This window comes from Nelusetta ayraudi, unplaced genomic scaffold (assembly GCF_046127955.1).
Source record: "Nelusetta ayraudi isolate G7.1 ecotype Tasmania unplaced genomic scaffold, CSIRO-AGI_Nayr_v1 ptg000053l, whole genome shotgun sequence".
NCBI classification, from domain to species: Eukaryota; Metazoa; Chordata; class Actinopteri; order Tetraodontiformes; family Monacanthidae; genus Nelusetta; species Nelusetta ayraudi.
In genome coordinates this window covers 5,133,967-5,157,719 of record NW_027466103.1, presented here as the reverse complement: position 1 = coordinate 5,157,719, position 23,753 = coordinate 5,133,967, and the positions used below count along the sequence as shown (strand labels likewise).

The window sequence follows — 23,753 nt, the reverse complement described above, 5'->3', positions numbered from 1 at the left end:
TCCCATAATCCTCTCAGGCTAGCGGTTACATAAAACGTCTTGATTGAGAAAATAATCCACTACTCTGAACCAAAACGGGACCGCAGAGGCGAAAATCTGCAGAGTGGCTTGTGATCCAAACGCACCGGCCCGTTTGAAGACAGAGGCAAAGATGACGGGGCAGAGAAGCACAACGCAATATCTTTCTGTCACAGCAAAAACACCCAAGTATGTGCGACGCGACTGGATACTGATTTGCTCAAACAATGCCTACTTCTACCCCCAGGGTCAACCAAATCCGGGCAGAACAAAACCGAGACAAGAGGAACCAACATCCAATTAGCAATTCCCTGTGAATTGAATGTTTTCTCCCCAACATTGGCTTTGTTCCAGAGAAGGATTAAAACTCTGACTGTCAGCAGCCGACATATGGAAAGATTTGTGGAGGTGGTTAAATAATATTCAATTGTTGGATTGGAATGTGTCCCCTGTCCTTTCTCTTTCAGTGACTCATCAGACAAATGACCTCCAACACCAACACAACATCGCAAAATGCAGCAACGAGGAAATTGCACTCCACAATCATCCCTCTTTTTTTTTTTCCATTTGTCACTTTACAGATTATTAGAAAGAGCCACAAACACCCATGAGTCACCATCTGAAAATCTATGATGGAATGCGTTTCAGCTTGTGGGTGGATTCACGATGGAGACATAACATTGGCCAACTCAGAAGTGTGTGCAGCAAAGTCGTGATCTGTTTTCAGGTAAACGGGTGCATTCTTGTTGGCCACCCTGTAAACCATTTCTTTCTTTCTCATTACTTTCTCATTTTTATTTTGGCAAAAAATAACAATGAATAAACACTACACTCCACGTGGTTTAAAAGGAAAAATAGAGCAGTGTAATGTGCCAAGCACTGGCCTGTGGGGCGAAGGCAATATCCTGTAATCTTGCCAAAAATTGTCTCGCCTGTTCAATCTGGGCCAAGGAGCGCACTGGTGTTAACACCTCATGTGGGATAAAGGAGAATTTGCAATATGACAACACATTTTTGGTGGTGAAAAATAGCCGTTACTAAGGAAAGGAACATCTTTCACTTTGAAAGTTCAGAAACTGGAAAAACCAGAGAGAAGAAACAGACGTTTGAAACCAAGGTTTGCTCCTGCAGTGTTGGCAAAACAGAGTGAGCATTTGAGTGATTTGTTCAATGTTTAAATTAATTTGTGTCGCCCTCTGACAGCTGGGAGAGGCTCCAGCAGACCCCGAGATCCTGAGCTCAGGAAGAAGCAGGTATTAAAAATGGACGGATGGATGGATGGATGGACGGATTAATGTGTGGTGTAAAAAATATTGAACTGCATAGTTTCATTTTGTTTTGTTTTTAAACTCTATGTACTCCACCAGACCACTGTCAGCCGTTAAATGGTCACTATGTTACTATTTCAGGTTTTCTGCACAGAATTCATCCCAAAAATGCACCAGTTTGGGGAGTGGAAGGTTTTTTATGAGGAAGTCCACTTCAGAGGACCAGTGTGACCACAGAGCTGCTGGGAGGTAACACTTGTGTGGATGTACTTCTGTGTTCTGAATAACTCAGGCATCCTCGCTCCACAACCACCTCTCAGCCTAAAGACAGACTCTTAACTTAATTTGCTTCCTCTCATTCAATTCATTAGACATTGAAAAGTTGCAATGATGCAACGACTGTTAACTAGTCAACAGATATTTGTTACAGCTATTTACAAGAAAAAAAATTTTTTAAAAAAGAAAAAAAAAGTAGGATACAGGCAATGTGTTGACTTCTCCTTATTACCAGTAACATTTTTGTTTTGTCAGTGAGTAATATTAGTAAATGTTTTTTAAAATAAGCCATAAAAATGCAAAAATGCATTTTTACTGTATTTACATTTTGATAATTGCTTATTACTTTACAAAACTTACTACTACTAGGTGCTAATAACAATGACTGGCAATGAGGGTGCGACAAGGTGAATCCATGCACAGAGTGTGGTTACATTTCATTTGCAAACATTACAAACACCATTACACCCACATCGTGAACCACTTCTGTTTGGACTACCAGCCCACTAATGGCTTAGGAGTAACAGTGGAGGTCTGCTCCCTCTTGAGGAAAGAGGTGATGGGATGTCCTTAAGGGCACTCTGGGGGGCTCTCCATAAAGCCATGCCTCCACTCCTCAAGTGGATATCCACATTAATTACGATAGCCGGTTAACACCACACTGTAAAAGAGGTATTTCAGGTAGGGCCACAGGAGCTAGGAGTGGTCAGTAAAGATAGCCACTCGCTGAGGAGCCAAACATGCTTCTGCTGCATGCAGATAAGGGGGAATAAGACAGTCAAGCAATAAACAAAGAGGACATCAAGCTGAGTGCTATTATCAGTAGTGTCATAAGGTTTGTTTGTCAGTTCTCCAAGTCAATTGAGTTGCTCAAAATACAAATGTACTTGTTTTCCTCAAAGCACAAACATTGTGTATAAATCAACACCTGAGTGAATGAAATGAAAGCCCAATAATTTAGTGGAACCATGTGGTCACGCTCCATATTTTACTGGTGTTTAGCATGAATATAATGGCTTTTTACTCCAAAGACTCTACCCATCAGGGTGTTTAAATATGCTGCATCTGGGGGGAATACACATTGTCTGAACTTTACCATATTTAACCACAAAACACGATAATGACCATGGTGATGCAAGTTGTTCAAACACCAATTCTTCCTGCAGATACAACTGTCCTTGGATAGATGAAAAATAAGAAAATGCCATGCTGGCTTTCAGTTTGTTGTAAACGTCTTCAAGGGAAAGAGGCTCCGGGCTACGTTACATATCTTAGGTGTTGAACTGTTTAGGCTCCGATGGCTATAAAAACACAGCGAAAGAGTAGTATGAGCAACGCAATCCACCCAAGAAGCATCACTGAATCTTCCCATAGAGTTTGTAGGCAGGGCACCGGCAGATCAGATAATGATAGTCACAGAATGTGTTCATGATTCATTAGTTCTGCATTGTGCCTGAGGCAGCATGTGGGCGGAGGAGGCAGGGCCAGCTTCTCTCTAGAATTTATCCTCTGTACCTGCACTGGAGGATATCTCGCACTAAAAATAGCTAAGCTCACGCAGAAATGGACAACAGCACCATCAGCATTATCTGCGTCCCCACCATCCGAGGAGAGTGCAGTAGCGACCTCTGTATCGATTGGGGTGATCCACATTTAATTGCTTTCTGATTAGGGTGGCTCGTAAGATACAGGGAAGGTAGGCTCAGTGATATTGGCATGTGGCTTTCATTGCAATTTGATTTTGTCTGCAACTGCACACTTAACACTCAAACGTAATCTGCACGACAACACAAAACAAAGCCGGAACTTCAAAGGATGACGTGGAAGATCTTTATGATACTGACAAAAGTCTTGATTTAGACCTTGGACAAAACACCAGCGCACCAAAGGTGGGGCATTATCTATTCCACATGGGACTACATATTATGCATGCATGTCAACCAAAAAGGTCAGAAAATCAGAGAGCAAAAGAATATTGCAATGGTATGTAAATTGAATACATTAGAAATAACATTGTATGCCGGTTTGGTTATATGTACCCTTGCCTCTGGAGATAAGGCCTTAAAGAAAGCATGCATCCAAATATTAAAAAAAAAAGAATTTCATGAAACATAATATTAAACAAAATGGGCAAGACGAAAAAAAATACCCAATCTTCTTTCCATGGTAAAACAAAAGTGTTTTCTGAAAATCTATGTTTGTTCAAGGTACATTAGTAAATAAATCTCCACATATCTGTGGGCAAGGCCAATGTCACGAGTGAAAGGACCAGACCAAAGACTCTGGATCTGTATTTTGCGGAGGGTATAAATGAGCCTTCAGGCTCAACATACAACTCCAATGCATTTATTTTGCCACAGCTCACTACGCTGAAGTAAATAATCAAACCTCCTTTCAAATCTGTTGAGACTGACGAGCAGGACAGCTGTGCCAACAGCCTTTTATTTTCCTCAGTGGCACCTCTCTCCCACCCAGGGGAGACCAGGGCACCACTCAAACACCATTTATTGAGCGGGGACAAAACAAGTGATGGAACAACCCCCTGCAGACATTTCATTTTGCTGCCATATGCTACACCTTCAGCTGTGTCTTAACACAGGCATAGATCTGCAGCTGAAGGCCAAAATGAATTCCTGATTAGTTTTTTTTTTTTCTTTCTGCTTCTTCATATTGAAAATGTTCAATTCAAATGTACAGTGAACGATTGGGACAAACAGATGGTTCCAGATTATTTGATTGAAATATCACGGTCATGCACTTTAGACACAGTCAGCATAATATCTTATTGCCTCCATAATGTGCCATTTTTTAGTTCAGCGTGTTTATCAAACAGCAGACCTTCAAAGAGCTGCAATTCTGACTGTGGGCTGCAGTTTGAAAACAGTACAGTCAAAGAGGTGAATGGATGGATGGATGGAAGGAAGGATGGAAGGAACCTGTGCAGTTGTCAGTGGGCATCGGGTTTTATATATTCTGGCTTTGAGGTAATGCACTTTGTGAATCTATGCATCTTTATGCATCTTTTAGCGCGAGTCTGATCCACGGCTTGCACCACTGAAGCCACAGACCTTATAAGGCTCAGACGGGTTTCTTGTTGCATTGTGAATTAGACTTTATGTGCAGGCCTTACAGTTACAACTAGAATGAAAATTACGTGGGCATTGGGCAAAAATGGTTTCTAAAAAAAAAATTAGAAATTCACACAGACGATGAAGAACGATGACTTCCTCCTGTCATCACCAAAGGCTCGCCATTTGAGAAGATATTATTGACGCAACAGATAGAAGAGTGCCTGATGGCTCAGAGGACATCACACACTGTTCACTTAGTCATGACACACAGAGCCCCAGAGAGACATTCACACTGACAATCATTTGCACAACTGTTAAACCCTGAACCCGCGTCACACTGCGCCTGAAAACTTATTTTCCTCCAGAGAGCAATGCAGTTGCTAAGCCTGTTCAAGGTGTTCCTACTGTGATTTCTTTCAGTGCAATATATGGGAATAGCCTCCTGATACGATTAATAACATTATGGAGCGCAGAAATTGAGTTTTCTGAACAAAATGAAAAGATGCCTGTGATGAGGATGGGACGGGAGTGAGTGGTGGAGGACAGGAAAGCAGAGCAGAGCAGGAGTAACGGCAATGTCTTTCTCTAGCAGCTACTGGGGCTGAGCGAGTGGACACCTGGGATGCTCTTTGTGACATTTAGTGCTTGCTGTGGTTATTTAGACAGTCTGGTTTTCAGGTTGGCCACAGCTTATCTTGGAAATTGAAGAGAAAAGATGAAAGTCCAGAGAAATAATAATACGTGTGTGTGTGTGTGTGTGTGTGTGCGTGTGCGTGTGCGTGTGCGTGCGTGTGTGTGTGTGTGTATGTGTGTGTTTCTGTTTTGTACCAAAAATAATCTTAAATTCACATGAAACCAAAACATATTAAATCAACATTGAAAGGGGAAAAACACATGTAGCACGGCGAACACTTGGTAATGAGGCATAACATTTGATGTGTATCAGCTACACTACAAAAAGCGTTGTAATTGCTGTGTCTTGTTCAGGAAGTGACAAAAAAGATGCCGAGAGCCAAATTATGTCCAAATGAGCTCAACTCATCTTTTTTTGTAAGGACAGTTTTAAAACCAATTTAAAACCAAACGCTAAAACAAAAGCCACGTTTAAGAAAACCCTCAACCCAGGAGCTGCAGCGGACAGCTGGTCTTGTCTGCGGCATGTTATGCATTTCCACAGGGCGGCCTCTTTGTCTCCTGTGTGTGTTCGTCTATCCCGTCTCCAGAGACACTCATCACATGTGACTGCTGAGCTGACACACACACAAAGAAAAAGGAGACAGCAAACCAAACAGCCATTAGCATAATAGGCAGGCCCAGACACAACAGAGCCCACTCAAGCATTTGTATGATTTGATTAAAAAAAAAGGACATATAGACTGTATATAGGTAAATCACTGTCTACTGGGCGTTAATGGCAAGCAAATGATCTTTCATTTGCAATACAAAGAGATTAAGACAATGTAAACATCTGATACTAAAAACAACCGCTGCTGCTTTATCTTTGTGTCGCACCAAGACCCGTTTCCCTTCCAGTCTAATGGTTTCTGCTTCTTTCATTTTCAAAAGGGAAGAGACACGACTGCGCACCTGAGGAACAGTGTGCGCTGTCAGAGAGAGAGAGAGACGACAGCAAAAGAGAGCAGGAGCGAGATTCACGGTGGATGAGCGGAGCGCGTGTTCTCCGTGGAGCTCAAGAGCCTCTTCGCTGGCTGCGGCTGTCACCCTACAGCTGCAAGTTGACACCATCCCTCTCAAAGGCAAAACACTCATTAGAGAAGAGTGGGGGGAGACGGGGAAGGCGTGGGGGTTCTTTCTATTTTTTTTTTCTTATGCCCATTTTCACGTTGATGCTCAAGATCAGCCACCATCCTCTTGCCACACACCACCTGTAGGCTTCAGAGGAAAAGGCTTGCAGCCGAACAGGAAAATGCTGCGGCCACTCCAGCGCGCATCTGCGGCATTAACACTGTGCGCCAGGTGTCGGAAAAAAACATGACAAGCCTGTAAAAAATGATGTCGACTAAACTAAGTGTCTCACAGATAAAGCATCAACAGGAAAATCTTTGAGAGAACAGCAACGTGTTGGTCAAAAAAGGTCTCCAATGTCGCTTTGGGCGACAAAAAATGTAAAGGTCCAGTGTGGTGTGTGAAATGTTTAAAGAAGCCTGGTGTTTAAGGAAGTCTGGGCAAGCTTGCAGCTAACTAGGAGCAAAGCCAAGAGTCTATGTATATTTTATATATATGAGAACTGCTGTAAGTGTAGGAAAACCAAATGACTTTTATTGTACTGCGAGTATACACTATCATTAATGTATTTATGGACAGTGTGTTTAGCTTTTGCCAATGCAAAAATCACAAATCAAGCCAAATTCTACACACTGGACCTTTAAAACAGAAAGGTAAATGAGATTTTGATGGTGGGGGATATTATGGGTTGCATGTCTCATATATACAACAATTTTGTCTAAAATCCACCCCCTGAAGCACTGCAGTCAGCACCGATCTCTGTTAAAGATTGAACTGTTCTCTCTGCCTCACTGTCTGTTACTGTCACAGCTGTCACAACACATCTGTTTTCAGCTGCTCACCTGGCCTAAGTGCCAGTGACATCCACATTACTATTAATCTCCAACACAAAGAAAAGTGTTGGAGCGCGAGACTGCAGAGTATCCAAAGCAACAACAATGTTGAGCGGGGAGAGAAAACAACATCATAGGCAATAGCGTAAAAGTATCTCACGAACGAGAGATGATGAAGGCTCTCGAAACACTCAGTGAGCAGTTGTTCAGCCTCCGTCAGGAAGAAGAAGGCCCGCTGTTTCTCACTGAGAGGTTTGGAGCAAACCCCCTTGTTTCCTCATTAGTCTGCAGAGGCACAAGGCCTTGAAGTGGGGAGCGGAAAGTACAAAGGCTGATTCTCTCATCCAACAGAGATTCCAGGCGCTCACAGACAAGCAGGACGAGCACACCGGCTGGGGTGTAGGGAGAGGGGGGCAAAAAAAAACAAAAAATAGCATGGCAGAACAGTGGCATTAATATCTCTGAAGGAGGCGCTGTAAGTTTCACCCTCCTTCAAAGCTGAAGGAGTGGCAGAGGTCAATCGAAAATGTTCATAAATATGAAAAACAGCATTTCCTAAAACGGTGCACATTTCCTTCCCTTTGCTCAGACCCTACTAATGTGTCCCAAATGCATAGTTCCATGCTTAACCACTGTATATTTAGTATTGTATTATTTCAAGGGCAACGTGTGCTAAGCGCGGTCGCTCTGAAATATTTTATTTGCGCAGTCAAAAGAGTAAAAAAGGGAGTGAAAATGAAGTGTGAATCAATGGACATTTTACACCTCATATATGGACCTATTAGTAACAGTTACACATCACAATTTCTGCCGCGTCGTCCTTTACACTTATCAAGCATACTAATGTTTGAAAAAAAAACACCACCTTCTAATTTAAAAAAAAAAAAATAAGCTGGTATAAAATACTCAAAAAAGCTGTTGCTTCCCTTCATAAATTCTGATTCTGACAAAACGTGGTAATTAAAAATGCTGTTTGATTCCAAATTGTGCCCAGACGTTTTTGAGGTCAGCGTTTGAAGGCGGCTCCCAGCTGATTAAACTCATTGGCTCGAGGTGATGCATCGCTCTGGTGCCACATCATCACTGCAGGTTACAAACACCCTTCATTATCGTTATCTGATCAAAGCACCCTGCGATGCCGCTTTTCCACTCTCGCTTGAGTTAAGCTGGCCACTGCCACTGTGTTCTCTCGTGTGCGAGCTCACTGATCCTGTATATGCGGCGTCAACTCTTCTTCACAGAGGCTTTTTAAAAATGAACCTTGTTCTGGTCTTACAGCTGCATCATCTGCGGTGTTCTGCATGTTTCCCCTTGTGCCTCTAGGGTCAGTCGCCACGTGAATATATTGCCGTGGAGAGGGCTTTAATATTCATTATTCCAGGTGGAGCATAACCTCGGGCTTATTTGCCATGCAATGCATCCCAGACCAAACAATGACGGGCTCGGCAGGCTGACACCAAGACAGACTGCCGGCTTACAATCCATCCCACGCAGACACACACAAACACACACACTCACTGGGGAATTTGAGCGGGGCATTTGATGACGCCAAAAAAAAACCCACCAACGCCAACATCTGATGGCCTCAGCATTTACGCACAGTACTGAAATGAGGAACAAAGAAGAAGAAGAATGGTTTTAGCTCACGTTTCAAAGAATGAATTTGACTTTCCTGAGGTCAGGCACAGTTCAATTCAATTCCTTCGTAACACCCTGCTAGAATATCAGAGCAGCAAAGGGTGATGGCCTCCACGTGGGGCTTCACACCTCTGATTATCCACAAAACAGGCTCCTGACAAACTGGCTGTGTGTTTAAATTCCCATAAAAATGACTGGAGGGAGGACAGCAACGCCAGGTCCAGTCCCGCTCTGCTCTGCTCTGCTCTGCTCTGCTCTGCTCTGTTTTGGAGGCTGCAGTGATGTAACCCTTAATCGCAGGCAGCCACGCGCCACAGGTTCAGCCCGTTGCGATGCTGGTAAACACAAAGTGACGTTCTCCAGAGGTTACCCCTCATGAAACATTCAGACATAGCACACATTTTAATAATGCAGGTGAAGGTTAGCAACAGTGTGTCAGCTGCCATAAGCTCCGAATGCACGCACACACGCACACATGCACCTGACTTGCACATGTATGTGCAAGCTCGGCCTTGTGCAAGACTGGTGACACTGTGCATATTTGCTCTTGACCGGTTGCAAGAGAAGCAAATTCAGTTCATTAATACTGCAGTCAGATGAACGAGTTGACTCATTTAATATTTGATTGTGCCATTGATGGAGAGACTGCCAATTCAAGACAAATTGGTCCTGAAAACACTCACACTCACCTAAAATATGTTGAGAGTTTTTTCTGCTTCAAAACAGGTACCGGCCTATTTCTTAATAAACATTTTAAACCTTCAGGACAGGTGCTCACGACACTAAAGTGGACCTAGGGTGGGAATATTCTTGCCAAAGCAACAGAAGGTATACATGACACCAGACACTAAAACTTCGGCAAAGAAATAGAATTTCATTATCTTTGGCTTGATTATTTTTTTCCACAAAAGTAATTTTAACTGTGCGAGTAACAAATGCCTTTAGTCAAAAGGTTCTACTCTATTGTGATGTCTGTAGGCCCCAATCAACATTGAATTGCCTTGAGAAAAAGGCTCAATTCATAAAATGTATCAGGATTAGGTTCCACTCAGTGTGGCAGCCAAGAGTCATGGCTCTGTTTGTCAGAAACTGAACACAACCTGCATTGGTATTGTTGTAAAAAATAATAGCCAAAATAGCTGTAATATCCAAAAGGATCTATTTTCAAGGCTTTCCGAGTCTTAACAGCAAATAACATTGCAGTGCTGAAAGACTGAGGAAGTGAGAAGGAAGCGGTGGGGCAGTCCCAATTGTCCTGGTTGGCTCGACATCCTTCAGTTCACCAACACTTTCCCCCAGTGGTGCTGGGACGATAAATCATGGTCCTAAACTCGCTACCAGCCAAAGCTTGGACTGGTTCTTTTGAGGTGGGCTCCTGATCACCTAGTGATCTCACATTTTGCTTGAGTAGCTGTGGAGTCACCGTAGTAACAGCTCCGGCCCTGGCACAATGCTAACACACACAGGCGGGCAGGCAGGCAGGCAGGCAGGCAGGCAGGCTACCATCCCCCGTCAGTCTCCAGAACGAAATGTGAAGGGACGTCGGGAGAACGTTCACATCAGCAGGCAAAGGGCAGGGAAATTCTTAGCCTGTGAATTCAACACATTTTATAGATGAATGAGTGCAAATCTGTGGGCAAAAACCGCAACATGTTTAAATTTAAGTAAGGCATAGCAAATCTTCTTAACATATTCAAATGTTTTCTATCGTGTATTTTGCTCCATCTACACATCACAGGGGTTTTTTGTTGATATTTGGGGTTTTCTTTGAGCAAAACTGTTATTTAAAATAAAAAAAAACAAGGGTAAATCACAGGTTTTTACAGGATGTGGGGGCTTAACCTATAATTAGCTCGGAAGAAAGCTGGCCGGATCACTGTGCCGACAGTCATTCCGTAAATCTGCTAATAGTGAGAAGCACAACAACAACACACTGGATATTGTTGGACTGGGCAGAGTAGAATTATGCAAGAATAAAATATAATATACTACTAACAATAATAATAATAATATCAAATTATTTTGTCAGAGGTATTTCACAAATTTAAGGCAGTCATTACAATTTAAAAAAAAAAGCTAATCCTCAGAAACAAAAAGACAATGGTGGACAAGAGCTTAAATACACCCTGCTCTCCCCATAGAACAAGCATAACAATCCATTTACAGATTAACAATAGTCTTCGTCATTCTCTTTATTTCTCCTCTGCACATATATAAACAACCCCAAACCTATGAAAAGACACTAACAGAATGGAGATAATGGCAGCTGCCACTTGAACAAACCCTCCTTGTACTCATCTCACCAAAATCCAAACACTGTTCTCACTTATAAGTCTAACACATTTTGGTATATGCTGTTACAATCAAAAATTGAAATGCTGTTATTATAATATTTAAGTGTAAACTTAACCACTTACTTATCTACATGGGACCCTCGACTGAAAGGCTGCATTAAAATCAGAGAGCAGAAGAGGCCTGAGGGGAAATGAAGGATTTCAGCCACTTCCATCAACCTGCGTCTGGAGGAGAACTAAATCTACACGGCTGCGTAATTATGAGTGCACACTCTTTCCCTCCCCAAACACGGTGGGAAGGATTCATAATTCATCGAAGCAAAACTTAAGCTGCCACATTGCAGCTGCCACCGCATTAAAAAAAAGGTGCATATTCCCCTCTCATCCCATGAAAATCCTCCGTCTCTGGCTGCGTGCTGCGTGACTACCGAGCTTCTTCAGAGGTATTTTCGTTTCTGAAGCTCGCATCATTAGTTTCGGCAAACACAGGGGAGACCTTCCCTTCGAGAAGCAAGAGAAAAGACGTAAGCGAGGGCCGTGCCTGAACTTTAAGCCACTGGGCTACTCCATGAGGGGATCAGAGTGTAATGGAAACACAGTGGAAACCGAAAAGGCATGTGAGAAGAGAAAGCAGCAGAAACGCTCCGTGAAGTGGGGCTCATTAGAGACTGAGAATATATGACCTAGTTATGCCTCTTACTTTGCGTGCCCCTGTCTAGCTTCCCTGGTACTTATAGAGATTTTGGTTTCTGGCAGCCCACTCGGCTGAAGGCAAGGCCAGGAAACAAGAGCGGCGTCTTGGCTGAATGCAGAACAGTGGCGCGGCCGGTCAGGTGATTCAGCCTGTTTTCCACTCTGGGCCAAGTTCAGACAAAAAGATCGCCCGTGATGCCAGACAGTCACAGCAGAGCTGGAGCTTTCTCCCCTTTCACTCCACTCCCTTCCTTTTCAGCGTGCTGACGTCAGCCCTCCGAGACCACGCAACTCTGCTGCAAAAACAGCACACCTGCTGTCCATCTGGCGCAGCTCCATCTCCGGCTTGGCAACCCGAGACACAACGATCAACATTTTACCACCTGCACTCTCGTTCCTGATCCTGTAGCAATTGCCTTATCCATTTTCCACAGACGTGACGGTGGAAGAGGACAGATTGATGAGAGCAGACGCCAAAGTATTAGGGACCCCACCCACCTGTCTTCTTAACGCTTCACAGCGCTGCTTTTTGTGTTTTTTTGTTTGTTTGGTGGGCCATGGAGCGGCTTTACTGTGTCTCCTCTGTGCTTGCATCAGGGTGTTCTCCAAGGATTCCTCACACCGTTCTCTCACAACTGTTTGACGTCCACAAAGGCAGTGATTCTGTCACGTTGGCTAATAGATGCGACAGTACTCCTCGCGTGCTCTTTTTGAAGAAATGCATGAGGAGAAAAGTGCCTTGTCGTCAAAGCACTCTTTGTAGTGGGAGGACCAAAGGAGAAGTACACGAGGGTCCAGATCTGTTATCAATAGCCTTTTTTCCCCATTGTGATCAGTGATTGTGTTGATGTAAGGTGATGCCATGCAATGAGCATTATCAGCATCACAACACACATTGCTGCTGCAACTTTGCCATGGGATTCCCTCATGCATGTCACTGATATATATATATATTACTGATATTCACTTTATCAGCAATTGCAAACGGAAATAGAACCCTATCTCTCGCCGCTCAACGGATTCCCTTATTAAAAAAGTCTATCAAAGGAAAAATATGTGCGAGAACATGCAGTTCTGCCAGCCAGCCCTTTTACGATGTCACGCAGGGCGATGATACCTCTCCTCAGGTGCTGTCGGCGGTACTTCTCGCCTTCTGAAATTACCTTCTTTTTGTTGTTGTTGTTGATGCTGTTGTTGTTGTTATGTTGTGCAGCTGGCAAACAGTGATGTCGTAGTCCCTAAGGAAGTGGGCATACTCTTTCAGGCCCCCTTTTTAAAAGCAACATTGAGAAGTGGGTAAATGCAACGCAAACTGAAAAATAAGCAGGTGCACTCCATATACCCGTGTATACCCTGCACTACATACACTCATGATTTCCCCTAGAAGCTGAATGAGAGATGTTGATGTGTTTCTGGGGCTCCATAGAGTTTTCTCAACTGCAGTCCAGGATGAAAAATAAACATGAAAAATTGATGTAATGTGGGACATTTAAGTAGTATCTGTTTTCCACACATACAAACAAAAAAAAAAACAACAACACAATTTCATTTCGAGATGTTTAGTGTGCTGACATCTCTGAAAACCTGAGCCTGAGGGAAAACGTCACGACTGCCCACAGAGCACCCTGACGTCCTAAAGCCTGCAACCAATTTCACTCAATAGTGGGCCCGAGAAGAAATCATGCATTCCACCCTTCAGAATTAATCACAGCCCATCATCGATTGCCATAACAGGCAAGCGCCTGCATCATTCGTGTTTGATGTCCAGTCGCGGGACCTGCAGGCACCTGCTGTACCAACAGTCGCTCGTCCGCACAGCAGGCTGGACACGACACGGAGCGGCATGCAGTGCGTGCGTGCGCGGAACAGTGGCCGACAGGTGACTAACCTGAATGGTGCACGTATATTCCGTATCGTCCAGCAGTCTGACGGTGCAGCTGTATTCCCGTTCAAGATTCCTGAGGCTGCCACTCATGAATCGGCTCAACATCTTCCCGGAGAGTCGCCCGCTCTGGGTTTAGGACCGGAACAATAAGCTCAGCCACCAGTTTGAGCACTGAATGTCACATTGACCACGATCCCCGGTCCCCTGCACCACGAGCAGAAGCCAGCAAGGATTGAGGTGCCGAGCTGCGCACCATTGTTGTCCCGTTAAGTTATTCCTGCAGCAGCTCCGCGCAAAGGGGAGCGGAGTCCAAGGATGCCCGCATCCAGATCCACAGAGGGCTAAACACTGCTGCCTGCGAGTCTGTGTGTGTGTGTATACGTGCGTGCGTGTGCTGCGTGTGCTTGTGGCAAGGCAGGGGGGATTATCTCTCGCCATTCACCGCCACTACTTGAGCAAGCGGGCGGGTCTATGTGAAAATTGACGTCGAAGGCAACCAACGAGAGCGCGGCCGAGACCCTGATCCGCGTCCCAGTGTCCACGATTGTTTTTCATGCAGCGTGATTCTTGCTGACGACGAGGTTGCGCAAATGCATAGAGAAATACCAGTCTGCGTAAGCGTCCGGCTGAGGTTAACGACCCAAACCGTATTATTTTCTCCAGTTAAGAAAATAACTCATCTTTTAAAAAAATTAAATTAAATAAAAAATTTAAAAATATATATAACTCAAGACTGAAGACAGCTCCCCCGGCCAAAACAAAAATATGACTAAACCTTACAATAAAACATAAACGCTTGACAATTTGTATTGCAAACGTGTATTGTCAAAGATCTAACGAAAAATATTTTAAGGTGCGACTCATTGTAAAAAAAATATTTCAGAAACCGATAAAGACAACACAGAAGATGGAAAGTGTAACCAATATTTGCAAAGTTTGACCCCATCCTTCCTTTTTTCCAGACTCAGGGCAAAACCTCGTGGTGATGTCTATCTGTCTGTCTATCTATCTATCTATCTATCTATCTATTTGCCTGTCACTGAAGGTTATACGTATTCGACGGCCACCTGGCGGCCAGTCAGTGTCAGTGCACTTACAACAACCAAATTAAAGGAACATCGTTTTTGGCAATGGAAACGACGTATATTTATATTTTAGCGATGATAATAATAATAATAATAATAATAATAATAATAATAATAATAATAATAATAATAATAATAATAAAAAGGACCCTCTGTGACTATAGATCCTTACTGATAGTATGATATTACTAAAGAGCTATTTTGGTCGTAGCCAAAAACCCATTGTTTTAAATGCTATTTTGAACCAACTACCCGAGGATGGTTGCTAATGCTACCTAATACAGTGTTCAAGTTAAGTATATATGTGTTTTGCGCTAAACAGATAGCAAAATCTGAGTGGCTGGGATCATTTTACACTTTGTATTACAAAAGGTTTTCCAGTTTGGCATTGCCGTGACCCGGATTCGAACCGGGGTTGCTGCGGCCACAACGCAGAGTACTGACCACTATACGATCACGGCGAGCTATCCGGAGATGGAGCACGGTGGCTACAGTTTGGGTATAGGAAGTCTGTGAAATGGGCGTTTCGGCTTCCGTAGGTCTATTTTTGATTCTTGGATATGCTCACGCTTAGCATTACATAGCGCGCACAAAAAAAAGCATAGTTACGTGTTGTGCCAAAGTTAGAGTTTACATGTTATACTAGGTCTGTTCTCATTACTACTAACTACCAACAGTTTTTGCAGCAACTTCATATTTGGCATAGAGTTGACTTTTTGGTGGGTCTACAATGACTCGGACGCACAACGCTACCAGTCGTTATCAGTCGGAACGCCTGTCTGGCATTTAGTTTGAATGGCTCATTTGAACATAGATTTTTTTTTATTTTTCCTTTAATTTTTATTTAGTTTTTTTTTTTTTTTTTTTTGAAACACCACATTTTAATCCAAGAGATATGCTTTTTATTTGTATTAAATATTCAGTGAAAATCGTGTAGTGATCAAATAAAGCCATGGTGGGAAGTTGCGTGCCATGGACAACAGAGTATTAAAAAGAGACTGATGTTTAAGTATACATTCAGATTCAACAAAAAAGTGTTTTATGTTCATCCAGATTGGTATGCAGTAACAGTGATGTCAAAACAAGATGTGAAAGATTTTTTTGTCCAATTTTTTGTCCAATCACACATGAATACTGATTTGGATACAGGTTATTGGTTCACATGAGTACTCTTAGTACTCTTGCTTACTCTTTTCAATGTATTTGAAACATTCAGCACCATACATGATTGATTTATATATTACAAATTTAAAGTTTGAGCATTTCCACAATGTCAATGACAGAATATAAATAGTAAGTGAGCCAGATCAAACAATCAACACAGATTACATAATTACATATGTACATTATCCATAGGAATGCGCTTTGAACTTATAAAAACGCAGACACGTAAATAGAAACCTCAGAAAAGCGTATTTGTCTTCAGTGATGAAAAAAAATCAGCCAGTCTGAAACTCCTTTAGCAAGAAATTAAAATACTATGTACAATTGCAAGACTGGAATGCATTAACACTTACAAACATGTCTTCATTGTTCAGTTTCATCGTTTTCTTCGGGCTCATTGCTCCTTTGGACATCACAGACGGCCTTTCTGGTGAAAGGACGGCATGGACCAGCAAGAGTTTTCTTTGGTTTGTTGCATGAAATGTCTTCCATACTTTTTGAAGAATGACAGTCTTTCTTTTTAGCCGATACTGAAAATTTCCTCTTCGAGAGTTCACAGGATGCCATCAGAGGCTTTCCAATGTTCACATGTTGGCTTTCAGTCTTCCGCAACTTGCTGCTTGTGTGAGTATAGTGGAGGTCCACTTTGATGACCAGAGATTCCTTTGAGAGGAGGTGGGGTGAGAGACATAAAAAACATTTAATTTTTGAAAACAAATAAACACTTTATGGGAATAACATGATCATCCTTACTTTAAGTTTTTGAAGGGCACAGAGTCGAAGAGTGCAATCTGGGTCATCTGAGTTCCTAAATAACAGAGTGTCCATTTCATCAGACCGGCCAGGGCCAGAAAATATGTCTTCCATTGTCTGCGGATTCAGAGAATAAAATACAATGTCAAAATTTTTGGAATCTTTTTGAACGGTAAAAAGAAGCTAGCACCAGGAGATGATAAACGGAAAGTAAGCCTGTTCATTTAACTGATTCAATGATGTATTCATGCCTGCCACAAGATGTCAGTATGATACTAGAGTCTGTTGTGGTGGCAAAAATGAAGATCTGCAAGAGGAATCCAGGGTCTGCTGAGAGTTTCATTACGGAGCTCCGGACACGCACCCAAGGCAGGCTCGGTGTGTGTGTGGAGGAAAATGGAACAGTCAGGTTTTAAGCAAGTTTGATCAAAGGGGGAGGGAGAAGAGGAACAAAGGTGGTTTGATACAGGAAGGGCAACTGGTAAAACAAAAGCTCGGAGTGGGACGGCAGTCATGCCACAGGAGATGGCCCAGTGCACAGCAGGGGAGCACTACTGGAAACCAGATGTGTGGAGGAAAGAGGTGCGATGTCCACGCAGACAGGGCAATCATTATTCAGTGCCTTAACAGTTCGTGGTAAGGCAGAAACCGCCATCACACTGTCTTTTTAAAAATGCGCTGGCAGAAGATGACTCCACCCCCTTCCTAGAGGTTAGAAGTCTATATTTGGGCAACACTTCCTCAGTCATGTGAAACATGTGGGTGAATGGTGATTGTGGAGAAATTCCTGCTGACTAATGGAAACATTACAGCGTGCAAAAAGGAGCAAGTCTTAGTTTTTGTTTGTTTGTTTGTTTTTTAACTCAGTGCTCAGCTGATTTATTCTAACAAATAACATTTGGCTTCAGTGAGGTGAAAAAAAGTATTTCACTTCTCATTCCGAGATAAATTAAACAAATATATTTAAAGTTGTAAACATACTCACAGGTAGGCTACTCAGAATTACTGTGCAGTCCTGGGCCCGACGGCCTGTATTTTTTACAGTCGCAAAAGCTACCAGGACGTTAGAGTATAAAGCCGAGAAGCTGACTTCTACTTCAGCCCCACATAAAAACATCAGGTGCCTCCTCTGCGGTAGTTCTGAAAAGCAATATAACAGGAGTAAATTTTAGAAGAAAAAAAGCCACACAGAAACCACATCAAAGACTTTCAGCCTTCCTGTTAGTTGAAGCTGCACACGTTAATCTTTCATCAAGTTTAGAGGAAATTTACAAGGATTTCCTGGGTTTAAATAAATTAATTATGATTTCTTTCCACTACAGATAAACTTCAAAAAAGGTAACTGCTGGGATAACTTGATCTCCACTTTGTAAATGTGGCACAGAGCATGCAAGCATGGAACTTACTGTTGGCTTGCTTCCAGCAGACGTCTCGTAGATGCAGTTCCTTCGTATAGCCAGCTGTCAAAACTGGGTCTGCCAGAGAGCGTGGTTCCTTCAGGGTGTGTTTGATCTCCATCACCTGCTTGCCCCTGATCAGGGGGTCTCTGCCAAGATCTAAAGTAGAATGACAAAGAAAATGCATTTGCTAGAAAATGGACATGTTTTCCTGGTTTTCATTGAGTCAACATAACCTCATACCTCAAATACTTTACATTTACGTTTAACCGCGTTCAAAGTCACACACACACATAGCCTTATGGGAATGCCTTAAGTTTTGCAATAGCGATGAGTGAGGGGGGGAAATATTAGATCCACACATAACAAGCTTTTGAGGAACTTGGGGAACTTTGAAAGCATATTCACTGTAAGATTTATTCAATGTAATCACATGAAAGTGTAACAGAATGAAATTGCTGGCCAAGTAGTTTAAAACAGATTTGACTTTTGCCAGGATTTGGGTTCAAGGATATTTTTGGGCTGCCTTTTATCACTGAACATCCATCACATCTGAGAGCAGCGGCTCAACATGTCAACTCTGAAACTGGTTCCTGATAAAATATTGTTTGAAAACAAAGCTTGGGAATTTAACTTCCTTCATTGAGGTTCTGGGATTTATTTAAACCAAAAATGAGGAATAGATAGATTTAGATGAACTTAAATACAGAGTTGTAAAAAAGAGACATGCGGAGCAGCTAATTCTGTGCCTGAATCCCCGCGAGCAGGCAGGGGGTGCCCGGACGGCAGAGCAGCTGTCTTGCACCCTGCAGCTCGGGTTTCTTGCTGTTCTCTAGCCAACAGTGTGAATTTCCAGGGAATGAGGTCACATGCTAATGAAAAATTAGTCTACCGGGGACACATCAAACAGAAAAACATGCTCCACGGAAGGGACAGCTTTATTACCCTACACCCTGGCACAGTCAAGGCAGTGGTAAAGTAAACAAGACTAACATCTTCTGCCAACTGTTACTAAACTAATGTCAACTGCGCACTCCAACAAAGAACGACGCATTTACTTTATGTCTGTTAATCCTTAAACTGCAACATTCCTAAATATATTTTCTGAACATATTTTTTCTACCTTAGTTATCAAGTCATAAATAATAACACATTTGTGCTTTTTTTAAATACCGACCTTCAGACACTTTCTCTAAGACGTGCGTTACTTTCTCTGACTGCAAGATGTGTGTGTTCAAGTACTTGGTGAATATTCCAGTACTTTTTCCACCGTCCTGGACCTCAAAAGCCTCAGCATCTTCACACCTGCAAAGAAATAGATGTTCAAACATAACAGTGCTTGAAAACGTAAGCTAGTATACATGATATTTTCTATGTTAGTTTGTTTTTTTGTTTTTTTTTAAATGATATGATCAATAAAGACATACTAAGACAATGTAAAACAAATTCTATAAAGTGCGTACGTGGCATATCCATAAACAGTGTTCCCACTGGGTTCCAAAGGCATGATGCCAGATGGTAGGCAATGCTCGTTATACCTTTAAAACAAAGAAAAATATCATTTTAGAAGAAGGAATACAAACGACAAATTATGACAGCATTTTTGTATACTTTAGAGGATGTGTATTCTTTAAAGTAACTATGTGTGACTGTCATGTTTCAAATCCACTTACCATTTTCTACAGGTATCCAGGAGGATTACACTGAGTGCAGTCTGCTTTTTTTGCATGCTGAGCAAGATTCTCTGCACACAGACACAGTTCTCTGGTTGATAAGGTTGCGGGGCATCAACAGCAATCAGGTAATTCCTCCCAGCATGATCGTACCCATGACCAGCATAGTAAAAGAGGCCTGGAAACAGCCAACAGCGTAGTCAAAACCACAAGTCAGCAATTATTAACCATCACATACTCAACTGAACATATTCTGGAAGGCTGTGATATATAATAGCGACAATGACGATGGATGTCTCCATCGTATCCATTAATCCAGTGAGACTGCTCCACTAGAGTTTTAGATTAAAAAAAATAAAGATCTGGGATCTTTGAAAACCATGTCTAAACAAATAAAAATACAGAAATGTCACTAACCATAAACTCCTTTATCAAGGAGCTGAATGAACGTGTCAATAGCAGCCAACATTTCCTCTCTGGTGAGATCCAGCAGTGAAACCACTCTGAAGTTGAGTTGTTGCAGAAGGTTGGCCAGCTCATGTACGTCCATAAGAGGAGCCATCAAGTTGGGGTGGCTTGAGTAATTCAAGTTGCCAATAAGAAGTGCAACTTTATCAGAGGCTAAAAGAAAGATTGAAAACAAAATTCTGGTCATCAAATGCAAAGAAAACTATAACACATTCTAAAATAGTTTGGCCCTCTAACATAAAAGACAGGTTTGATCAAACCTACCTGCAAGAGCAGCCGGGCGAAGCGGTTCCATTTGCACTAGAGGTTTGATGGGGAAAAGAGAAAGAATTTGAACATGAACAACCATGAAACATAGAACTATGATTTTCACAAAAAGGGACATTAAGGTTGTAAATTACAGCAATATAGGCATCTTAAAAAAGACACCAGGCCACAGTATACAGAGTTGTAAAAAAGGCAAGTCAGTGCAAGAACCTCTTTCCTTTTACATCACTTTCCTGTTGTGAATCTAAATCTCATACCAAGCAGTATTCGAAGACGAACAACTTCCCTTTCAAAAATGGGAAAGTACCTCCAGCAAAATGGAAATAAACTGACTCTTAACTGCTGAACCGACAGACTGAAAATACTGTTAGGAAAATTTGTTTTCCGGTAGATTTGGGGGGGCGGATGGAGGGATTTAAAAAAATAAAAAGACAAAATCTGAGTTGATTTGGATTGAGCTAACTAAGTTTTGACTTACCAATATCAACATCGACTGGTTCAGTCCATCTCTCTTCCAGTACATTGGATATGCAGCACAAGTATGTGCCTACATGTTCCTCTGTTGCACGGTCAATCTGCAAGCAACACAATATCGGTGTCATTTTAATACCCGAAGACTACAAGATAATTTTAATCCAAGACATTAAGTAACAGTAATTGCACTTGCAACACTAATTTACAACTGCAACACAGATAACAGAAAGTACACTTCTTTTTATTCAACACCATTTACCTGGAGTGTGTCAACAGAACCTGTGGGCAGCTGCAGTCCATTTCTGTACCACTGATAGTGTGGAGCAGGGATGCCAAAGGCAGCACAGCATAAAGTGAGTTTGTCACCTTTTTGGATGATTTTCGGTTTAGGGTTGACTGCAATGTGTGGTTTACCCTGCCAATCGAGAGGCAACCCTGATGACGAACGAGAACAGAAAGTGTGAGATTCAGGACTGGCAGAAGCACAACACACATTCTTTGACAATGATGATGACGATGTCTAATTCATAAACCACATTAACGTAACAATGCAGACCTGTTTTGTCAATGTCCAACACCTTCACTTTTACCCAGTCACTGAAGACATAGTTTCCTAATTGGTCATTCACTCTGCACACATACAGCTGAGTCTGTCTTGCTCTTATACTCAGGTCTGCTTCAGTGCCACCAGCAACCTTGCGACGAGTGAAGGAAACCAAAAAGTTATGAGCAGAGATCAAAAGCACAAAACCAATCATCCAAAATGCTTTGGTGTCACCTACCTCTTCTATGACGCCGTTATTAGTAAACCACTGGTATTTCAGGATACCGGTGCTCTCGACGCAGACACTCAGAGTCACCCTGTGGTTCACAGGAACACACATGGAGACAGGATGCCTCACAATCACTATCTCTGAAAGACAAAACCAGTGACATTCAGTGACATTGTGTTACTTTTGTCAACTAAAACTATTATCAATGTTATTAATTATTATTAGTAGTAGTAGTAGTACTAGTAGTAATAGTAGTAGTAGTAGTAGTAGCAATACTAGTACAGTATTTCCGTTTCCAGGGTCGCACCGTGCCGACGTCAAGTCTCTGTGCATCGTTTGCCCTGACCAAAGTCCCCGCCCTAGAACCGTCATTGGCCAATAAGACATTATCGACGGAAATTAAGACAAGCGCCTGGCAGGCGAGCTTTCACTTGGGGCATTTTCCCGAATATTAGCGCCGGCGGACTCATGCAAGGATGTTATATATAGTTTTTTTTGTTTGTTTGTTTGTTTTTCTTATTTCGGTCTTGTTCTATCTGATATTTACCAACTATTTCTCCAGAAATTGGATTTGATTTCCTTCGGAACATCTCGCTGAAAAATCCATGTTGGTGTCAAATGACCGGGAGGAAATGACCACGACACCATAATAACAAGTCGAGTTGTGAAATGGACTTGACTCAGAGAAAAAAGGTTGATGTTGTCTATACTATAGTGAACACTTCTATCATATTGCCTTAGTTACTAAAGTAACTAAGGCAATATGATAAGATGTAAGATGTCAATTTTCGTCAACTAAAACTAAAACATAAATCATCAATTGTTCCGACTAAAAAAAAAAAAAAAACCCAGTTATTAGTCAACTAAAACCTGATCGAGTTCGACACAAAATTTGACGAAAGCCAAAATGAAACCCGACTGTCAAAAATCAACACTAATTCCCAGTTATTCCGTGTCGTGTCTCAGTAAGGCCTGTGGCTTGGCGTCTGGCGACAGATGTGACATACCGCCGATCATCGTTGCTCCTCAGGTGTCGCTCATCAGTGCGTTTCTTGTCTCTTCGCACCACAATCTGTTCGGAGGGGAAAGTTTTTAGCAAATAAAATCGACCGCTGCTAACTTACTACGCCACTGAGGAATAAAATGACCATCGAAAGGCAAGAGAGTATTACTAAAAAAGTCTAACCGTCAAGTCCCGAAAGAGTAACTTTTCATTTGACAAAAGGATCCAGAATGTGGAGTCCGATCTTTTTACGAACGACAAAGAATATTTGCGAACATTCCATTACAGACATGTTTCCGCGCATACCTGCTGACAACCGCCGTCCAGTTGTGCAGTCGTCGTGTCTAAATCAGATTATGTTTTTCCACCCCCTTCTTCATAACTTATCACACATCACGAGCAGCTAAAACTCTTCCCTTTCCCGGAAAATAAGGCGGGCGCACGAACGCGCATACACGTTTCCGTAATGGCGGAGATAAAGGGGCATAAAATATGTTCGAAGGTTCGGTCACCCATGATAATCTTGGCAACGATAAAGAGGTTGGTCTGAAGGGATTCCGTCTGAAAAGAAAGCTAAACGGTCAACATGTGCCGGGATATGAAGCAACGACGAGGCGCGGGTGAGACGACTTTTCGTGTCATTACGGTAGTGATCCAACTGACATTGTCGTCATGCGCAGAGTCGGTAAGGGAGTTACGCAATTGTATTTAAACGCAAATGCGCATAATTGTTCAATCAAAACATTGGAGAAAATTCATAAACTTACTACATAAACCCAAGGATTTCACATATCGTGGATTGAAGAATATAATTCCCCGTGGTATGACGATTTGTTTTGAATTTCACGTCTAGTGTGTGTGTGTGTGTGTGTGTGTGTGTGTGTGTTGTGATATACTTGTGATTTAAAGAAAATAAAACAAACTGCAACCACCTCAACTTTTACATTATTATACATTTTGAAAGCAAACACTCA

The 23,753-nt window shown here is 42.2% G+C and overlaps 2 protein-coding genes and 1 non-coding gene across 6 annotated transcripts in view; all 3 read right to left on the bottom strand.

Moving 5' to 3' along the window:
* The window catches only part of frmd5a (FERM domain containing 5a), a 45,950-nt gene extending 31,620 nt beyond the window's left edge, over positions 1 to 14,330 (bottom strand). Inside the window, exon 1 of one of the 4 annotated variants that reach the window (XM_076037908.1) lies at positions 13,726 to 14,330. In XM_076037908.1, the coding sequence (XP_075894023.1) occupies positions 13,726 to 13,827 (102 nt within the window). In that variant the 5' untranslated portion in view covers positions 13,828 to 14,330. The remainder of the gene's footprint in view (positions 1 to 13,725) is intronic. The other 3 variants (XM_076037905.1, XM_076037906.1, XM_076037907.1) reach the window with 3 other exon arrangements.
* Positions 14,331 to 15,196: 866 nt separating this feature from the next.
* trnah-gug (transfer RNA histidin (anticodon GUG)) lies at positions 15,197 to 15,268 on the bottom strand. The gene has a single exon. It is a non-coding gene; the product is annotated as a tRNA-His (tRNA).
* Positions 15,269 to 15,942: 674 nt separating this feature from the next.
* malt3 (MALT paracaspase 3) lies at positions 15,943 to 23,307 on the bottom strand. Its single transcript, XM_076037945.1, has 15 exons — positions 23,086 to 23,307; positions 22,784 to 22,848; positions 21,786 to 21,916; positions 21,560 to 21,698; positions 21,263 to 21,438; positions 21,008 to 21,104; positions 20,527 to 20,562; positions 20,212 to 20,415; positions 19,795 to 19,972; positions 19,585 to 19,659; positions 19,299 to 19,426; positions 18,131 to 18,280; positions 17,710 to 17,864; positions 16,725 to 16,841; positions 15,943 to 16,634 (listed from the first exon to the last, which is right to left on the bottom strand). Exons 2-15 carry the CDS (start codon positions 22,791 to 22,793, stop codon positions 16,335 to 16,337), a joined length of 1,896 nt encoding a protein of 631 aa, XP_075894060.1. The 5' UTR covers positions 22,794 to 22,848; positions 23,086 to 23,307; the 3' UTR covers positions 15,943 to 16,334.
* Between the last annotated feature and the right edge of the window lie 446 nt (positions 23,308 to 23,753).

Excerpts from the sequence above, each read along its gene's own strand:
- malt3 (XM_076037945.1), bottom strand. Across the intron at positions 20,563-21,007 it reads ACCAGTCGATGTTGATATTG|TGCAAATGGAACCGCTTCGC; the intron begins GTAAGTCAAAAC and ends TCAAACCTCTAG. Across the intron at positions 19,660-19,794 it reads CTGGATACCTGTAGAAAATG|GTATAACGAGCATTGCCTAC; the intron begins GTAAGTGGATTT and ends TTTGTTTTAAAG.